Consider the following 8,948-nt stretch of genomic DNA (forward strand, 5'->3'; position numbering starts at 1 on the left):
AAGTATGCATTTTTTTTTTTGCGAGAACTTACCTGTGCAGCTACGGCTGCATGAAGTGTTAAAATGTCATTAAATTTATCTAAAACCATAACCTTTTCTCTGGACAAATACTTGTTATTCTAAGCCAGTGTCACGTGTTTTGGTGATCTTAGAAGTAACGGTTTTTAGATGACTAAAATTTCATACAATAGAAAGTTATGCATGTACTTACTGCTTGACTGAAGATAATCTTGAATTACCGTCAGTTCTTCTCGCGTTTCTATGCTGGCTAACGAACCGCCAAACACTCTGCAGTACATCTACCAAGATAAAAAAAAAAAAAACAATCTTTGGTAGGGGATATCCTCATGGTATGATTTGACAAGGCAGAATATTATATACTCACTGAGTCAGCATTTCATTTTCCGAAATCACTAATTCATATATCGTGCTTGCATTAGTTCCTGCAGATATGAATTTCTTTTTTAAAAAAGATTATAGCGTGGTATTATGTCACCGCAGTGATTACGTATCCCAAAGCATGTCAAACGGTTCATTAATATAATTCCTTCCACAAGTTTGAAAATGTTGAATGTACTGTAACATTCGTAGTAATATACTTAAATGGATATATATATATATATATATATATATATATATATATATATATATATATATATATATATATATATATATATATATATATATATATATATATATATATATATATATATATGAATGCAGGCAAGTATGTATGTATGTATGTATGTATGTATGTATGTATGTATGTATGTATGTAAAATTGTGTTACCTGGGCCTCTATCCATGTTGCTGCCAATGGTACATATATGTAGCAATGATTTGCACGTGGCACAAAAAAAAACTTGCACTGGCTCGACGACGTTACATCTGTGGTGAAGAGAGCATATATACATATATATATATATATATATATATATATATATATATATATATATATATATATATATATATATATATATATATATATATATATATAAAGAGAGAGAGATGCAACGAAAAATAATATTACCGTGCATGGTAGAGAGTTTATAATATATTCTCAACAATTATTCTGTGATATTATCATTGTTCTTCGTATATGTATAACCTTATCAATTATTTCATAAAGATATTGCATATTTATAACATTTTTAAAGGAAATTAATAAATACAACAAATTAAGTACCAGTAACATTATTACATATTCTCCAGGATTTGCCATTGTTGTCTATTTAATTAGCTAAATCTCAGAATTTCTTTGATTTCATTCCGCGTCACGTTTACTACATATGAACACTAGCACCCATTACAGTGACAATACAAACATACTACACATAAAGACTCAAACCCACTACAGCGACAATACAAACATGCTACACATAAAGACTCCAACCCATTACAGTGACAATACAAACATACTACACATAAAGACTCAAACCCATTACAGTTACAATACAAACATACTACACATAAAGACTCCCACCAATTACAGTGACAATACAAACATACTACACATAAAGACTCAAACCCATTATAGTAACAATACAAACATACTACACATAAAGACTCCCACCCATTACAGTGACAATACAAACATACTACACATAAAGACTCCCACCCACTACAGTGACAATACAAACATACTACACATAAAGACTCCAACCCATTACAGTGACAATACAAACATACTACACATAAAGACTCCCACCCACTACAGTGACAATACAAACATACTACACATAAAGACTCCCACCAATTACACTGACAATACAACCATACTACACATAAAGACTTCCACCCATTACAGTGACAATATAAACATACTACACATAAAGACTCCCACCCACTACAGTGACAATACAAACATAGAACACATAAAGACTCCCACCAATTACAGTGACAATACAAACATACTACACATAAAGACTCCCGCCCATTACAGTGACAATACAAAAATGCTACACATAGAGACTCCCACCCACAACAGTGACAATGCAAACATACTACACATAAAGACTCCCACCATTACAGTGACCAAACAAACATACTACACATAAAGACTCCCACCCATTACAGTGGCAACACGACCATACTACACATAAAGACTCCCACCCACTACAGTGACAATACAAACATAGAACACATAAAGACTCCCACCCACTACAGTGAAAATACAAACATACTACACATAAAGACTCCAACCCACTACAGTGAAAATACAAACATACTACACATAAAGACTCCCACCAATTACAGTGACAATACAAACATGCTACACATAAAGACTCCCACCCATTACAGTGACAATACAAACATACTACACATAAAGACTCCAACCCATTACAGTGACAATACAAACATACTACACATAAAGACTCCCACCCACTACAGTGACAATACAAACATACTACACATAAAGACTCCCACCAATTACACTGACAATACAACCATACTACACATAAAGACTCCCACCCATTACAGTGACAATATAAACATACTACACATAAAGACTCCCACCCACTACAGTGACAATACAAACATAGAACACATAAAGACTCCCACCCATTACAGTGACAATACAAACATGCTACACATAAAGACTCCCACCCATTACAGTGACAATACAAACATACTACATATAAAGACTCCCGCCCATTACAGTGACAATACAAACATGCTACACATAGACTCCCACCCACAACAGTGACAATACAAACATACTACAGATAAGACTCCCACCATTACAGTGACCAAACAAACATACTACACATAAAGACTCCCACCCATTACAGTGACAACACGACCATACTACACATAAAGACTCCAACCCACTACAGTGACAATACAAACATACTACACATAAAGACTCCCACCAATTACACTGACAATACAACCATACTACACATAAAGACTCCCACCCATTACAGTGACAATATAAACATGCTACACATAAGGACTCCCACCCACTACAGTGACAATACAAACATAGAACACATAAAGACTCCCACCAATTACAGTGACAATACAAACATACTACACATAAAGACTCCCACCCATTACAGTGACAATACAAAAATGCTACACATAGAGACTCCCACCCACAACAGTGACAATGCAAACATACTACACATAAAGACTCCCACCATTACAGTGACCAAACAAACATACTACACATAAAGACTCCCACCCATTACAGTGACAACACGACCATACTACACATAAAGACTCCCACCCACTACAGTGACAATACAAACATAGAACACATAAAGACTCCCACCCACTACAGTGAAAATACAAACATACTACACATAAAGACTCCAACCCACTACAGTGACAATACAAACATACTACACATAAAGACTCCCACCAATTACAGTGACAATACAAACATACTACACATAAAGACTCCCACCCATTACAGTGACAATACAAACATACTACACATAAAGACTCCAACCCATTACAGTGACAATACAAACATACTACACATAAAGACTCCCACCCACTACAGTGACAATACAAACATAGAACACATAAAGACTCCCACCCACTACAGTGAAAATACAAACATACTACATATAAAGACTCCCACCCATTACAGTGACAATACAAACATACTACAGATAAAGACTCCCACCAATTACACTGACAATACAACCATACTACACATAGAGACTCCCACCCACAACAGTGACAATGCAAATATACTACACATAAAGACTCCCACCATTACAGTGACCAAACAAACATACTACACATAAAGACTCCCACCCATTACAGTGACAACACGACCATACTACACATAAAGACTCCAACCCACTACAGTGACAATACAAACATACTACACATAAAGACTCCAACCCACTACAGTGACAATACAAACATACTACACATAAAGACTCCCACCCATTACAGTGAAAATACAAACATACTACACATAAAGACTCCCACCCATTATTCTGACAACACGAACATACTACACATAAAGACTCCCACCCGTTACAGTGACACTACAAACATACTACACATAAAGACTCCCACCCATTACATTGACAATACAAACATACTACACATAAAGACTCCCACCCGTTACAGTGACAATACAAACATACTACACATAAAGACTCCCACCCGTTACAGTGACAACACAAACATACTTCACATAAAGACTCAAACCCATTACAGTGACAATACAAACCTACTGATACGTTATCGGCTTCTTCAGAAGGCTTGTAAAATCAAATCCTTAAGTTTAAATTATCTTTGTTTTTCTAAAAGAACATTTCTTAAACACGTTATGTGTCATTTTATCTGCAAATCTTTTATAGCATTTATTATGTCGTACTCTTTCATCATGGCACCATCAGATCATCTAATCAAAGCATAATGTTAGTTCCCGAGAATGATATATTTACAACAGATCCTCAATTTATAAATGCTGATTTTGCCATAATTATGCTAAGTAATGGTTTTATACTTTTAAATGTTAGATAAATGATTCCTCAGTAATTATCTGGTCTACCTGAAAATAATATTGCCCTCCTCTTCAAAAATAATATGTCGTCAATGTATTTTGAACATAGTTTTGTAAAATTATTGATATCTGAAGCACACTTTTTATAAATGCCAATATCTAAAACAAAATTCAAAATTAGTTAAGAATATAATATATAAGATTCAAAAAATTTAATGTAATCTTGATTTCTTTATTTCAATAGCATAATTCGCTGCCTTGTCTATTGTCTGGAACATGTTTTCAGTAAAACATTATTTGAACATAATCAAATCCGTTAGAAGTAGCTTTGTTTGGGATTCTGTGAAAATAACTATGTTAAAAAGCCGTATTGATCATCTTTCAAAATCTTCTAGTAGCATATACTCCATTTATTATTGCAAATAAATCTCAATCAATTGATCTATTGGGAAAATCATAATCAGATATTGGTTCTTTATTAAACATTCTTATAAGATTAAATATCCTCTTACATTTTTTTCTAATGTCATAAATGGAAGTGTTTTTATTGTAATACTCCTTATCTCAGTTTCTTTCTTTTAAATAAGTTTTGTATGTGTACCTGTCTCTTTCTATTTCTGATTTAACTATATCGATTCTTTGACTTAATGGCGATTTGTTTTCTCAGTACTTATACTGATTGCAAAGGGTTTCTTTTATATTCTGATTTTTGAATATATTTGTTATTATTTTTTATTCCATGTCATCAAGATCTTTTTGAACAGTTTATCCTTTAATCCAGTTTTCAATACTCCTTGTATCACACCAGTAGTATTAATTATTTATCAGTTAACGAAGTTTTCAATACTCTTGTATCACACCAGTAGTATTAATTATTTATCAATTAACGAAGTTTTCATTACTCCTTGTATCACACCAGTAGTGTTAATTATTTATCAATTAACGAAGTTTTCAATACTCCTTGTATCACACCAGTAGTATTAATTATTTATCAGTTAACGAAGTTTTCAATACTCCTTGTATCACACCAGTAGTATTAATTATTTATCAATTAACGAAGTTTTCAATACTCCTTGTATCACACCAGTAGAATTAATTATTTATCAATTAACGAAGTTTTCAATACTCCTTGTATCACACCAGTAGTATTAATTATTTATCAAGTAACGAAGTTTTCATTACTCCTTGTATCACACCACTAGTATTAATTATTTATCAATTAACGAAGTTTTCAATACTCCTTGCATCACACCAGTAGAATTAATTATTTATCAATTAACGAATCCCTAGTTGTTTGGTTTTGAGCGTTAGCAGTGAGTTGATTTATTAGAGTTAATAAGGTTTGATCTTTGAGTCCCTTAATCGTGTGATTTGAGTCAGTAATAGATAAGTCGAAGTTCGTTCTAATAGATCTAATAGTAGTTTCACTCGCGCTATTGATTTTATGTGGGCTTTTTTTCTCTCGTTTTTTTTTTAAATCTTTCTTTTCTGCTATATTAGCAAAACCAGTCAGTTTATCTTACAAACTCTACCATACCAACTTTAAGTCATCAAGCTAAGTTTAAAACTCTTCAAATGATTGGGGTGTGGTTTTCTTGCCGTTAAATCGGTTTTCTTGCCGTTAAATCGATTTTGAAATTGTTTATGTTCAGATTTCACAGGATTGAATTTTTCCAGAAACTTTTTAATTTATTTCATATCAATCTCTAAGGCTGATATTGTACTGTTTATCCACTGCTCAACTAGCTGTAAGTTTTATTGTATCAGTGGTATTTGACCATGTATGTCTCTAACGCTTTGTAAAACTTGTAAATTACTGGATAAAATACATATTCTCATGATAACCGAATCCCGGGCATCTTTAATATTTATCTTGTTATAATCCTGTATGTTTCTGTTGTTCTCAAGTATTAGCTGGTTTTGTTTGGGTTTTGTTTGTGTTTCTGATTTAGCTTTGTTATATTGTTATTAATATGCGCATATTTTCGATTCGTGTTTTAATAATATCTTTCAAACCATTATCCTCAAAATCAATACGTTATTGAATATAATTAATTGTGTACGAAACCTTTGCTAAATGCATCTGATTTTATTACCGGACCTGCTAAATTTGTAATATGATAATTACTTCAATTATTTCTTTCACTTAGCTAATTAAGAACTTCCTCAGTCTTTCTCAACGTATTTAAATTATCATACCACTAAGATATGTGTAGATACTTCTCTCCTGTGTTAGGGTTAGGGTGTAGATACTTCTCTCCTGTGTTTCTTCACGTATATTTTTTCGTAAATCATGTGTATCCTAGAATACTTACTACAGTACCCGTTCATTTTAACGTTAGGAATAAAAGCCCGACCCCTCGAATTCAGCCCTCCCAAAGACGTAAATTCGTCTTTCCTGTCTATATATATCTATGATTTATTGCTCCATTAAAGAGATTGTAGCAATAAAACAGGAAATTCTTGTACTGGAAGATAAAATATATAATGAATATGCTCATGAAACTGAAAATATTGAAATAACAACTACCTCCTTATAAATAAGACCTGTCACATGAAAGTTTGTTGTCTGATCCCGTACATTCCCACTGTTGTCTTGTTACCAAGTAGCAGTTGATACATTTAGACATATGCAGTCTATACTCGAATATAATCAAACAACACAGACCCTGATCTGCCGTCGCATAATCAGTCTGCAGATCATGGTCTTTGTTGTGTTCCACTAATTTTCTTTACAAACTGCATATACTTAGATGTGCTCTCGCACCGAGTATCTCAGAGCGGAATCTATGCTGTAGTGCAGTTGAATCTGACTCCTAAACGAGTACTCACCCATAATGAATTTCACATTCATCGAAACGGTGCGTGTGATTGAAAAGGATAGGAACATCAGTGTAAAATATTTAGATACAAAACAAAAATTAATAATATAGTAAGAAAACGAAAATAAAATTAAAACATTAGGAGAGAGTATTTTTACCGGTTGAAGTTCTGTCCTTCTTGCAAAGGCGGTCCAGTTCTGCAAGCTTTAGCATCATGGTCTCGACGTCATTTTCTAGAAGTAGACGTTTTTCCTTTTCATCTTGAAGACGATACCGGACTGCTTCTAGGTCTGCGTCCCCTACGTTATCCAGAATACACGTTGATGAGCAGAATAGAGAGCATAACAATGTTAGTAAACCGACCAAACAATATAGTTCCATGTTTCATCGGCGCCACTGGGTTACAAACTGCTGGTATATAAATGCGCAGAAGACATATAAGCAGAATCCATGTCAAGAGCGTATAAAGGAATTTGAAAGTGCTGTGGGAATAAACTTCAGATTTAATGTCTGGGTGGAAAAAGGTCATAATGGATGGATTCTTGGGAAAGTGTTCTGCGCAGACTACCTCCTAACTCCACATAACAGCGCCATTCTGCTTCTTCGTGGAGAAGTCGAGCCAAATTTAGAAAATGGCATAGTAAATTTCACGCTGTTGCGGCCACTATACTGTGAAAAAAGGTTTAATTTCGTAAAGGCCTGCCCCACACAAACACGTGAGCAATCGGAGTATGTAATATCTATTGCATTTACTGGAGTATCTTGTATTCTGACTTTTCTGACTAACCTCCAGCACTCCCGGCACGGGAAGTAAGATTTTACTTATTCTCTCAAATTTTACGGAAATGGATTGTCTTTATTACATTGAAAACAACTAATAACCAAGTCTTCGGTCAATAATTTTGATCTAATGGTTCTCGGACGATTTTAAAAGTCTAAAATTGATTCAGGTCTATTAAATAATTAATTTAGCTTCTATTTCAATCTCAGGTAACCCAAGATGGAGTAACTGTGTATACTATCGTATGTGAATGGCGATAGAAAGAGACTTTCACCTTTAAGATGCTGTTTAGATCTGATATTTGCTGAAAAATAGTGCCAGCTTCTTGACTGGTATCTGACTGCTTTGTTAATTTAAGTACATATACATAATTTCAATTTCTGATATGAAAATGATACAGTACCCTATTTATGACAAGGGAATGCCTCTCCATAGAACTTATTTCGCTGTACATAAATAAATAAATAAATTCTTTTCTTATGTCGCAGCTATTACCAGCCAACAGCCAAAAGAAACGGAGAGTTCATGTTTTCACTGCGTATGGTTGACGAACATACCAGTCCAAGGCTCGGCTAGCGTGGGTACGTGGGAAAGCCTGCAAGTAGCTTCTCGTGGGTCGGTGGTTCTTCCCTGGGTTTTCCAGGGTTCTTCCTCCACCAGTTATACTGGCCGCCATGTATAGCCTATCTTGTGCTGAAAAATGGCGTTAAACCCTAGAACAACAACAACAACGAACATACCAACAATGGGGAGATAACTCCTGGATAAAAAGTGAAATGATTTAGTTTTCAGACTCGCTACTGCACATATGTGGTTCGTTATTCGTGTATCTAGTTTTTATTGCGACGCTTTAGTGGATACATCACGCAAC

At 34.1% G+C, this 8,948-nt stretch overlaps 1 protein-coding gene across 1 annotated transcript in view; it reads right to left on the reverse strand.

Annotated features, from left to right (window-relative positions):
* Positions 1 to 7,716, reverse strand: part of LOC149781147 (C-type Lectin CRL-like) — a 36,710-nt gene extending 28,994 nt beyond the window's left edge. The window contains exons 1-3 of the mRNA XM_089935257.1: positions 7,455 to 7,716; positions 791 to 888; positions 212 to 299 (exon numbers count right to left, since the gene is read on the reverse strand). Coding sequence (XP_089791383.1) covers positions 212 to 299; positions 791 to 888; positions 7,455 to 7,677 — 409 coding nt within the window. The 5' untranslated portion in view covers positions 7,678 to 7,716. The remainder of the gene's footprint in view (positions 1 to 211; positions 300 to 790; positions 889 to 7,454) is intronic.
* Positions 7,717 to 8,948: the final 1,232 nt, after the last annotated feature.

The sequence above is a fragment of the Sinohyriopsis cumingii genome, chromosome 15 (genome assembly GCF_028554795.1).
Source record: "Sinohyriopsis cumingii isolate HCF-2022 chromosome 15, ASM2855479v2, whole genome shotgun sequence".
Lineage (NCBI taxonomy): Eukaryota > Metazoa > Mollusca > Bivalvia > Unionida > Unionidae > Sinohyriopsis > Sinohyriopsis cumingii.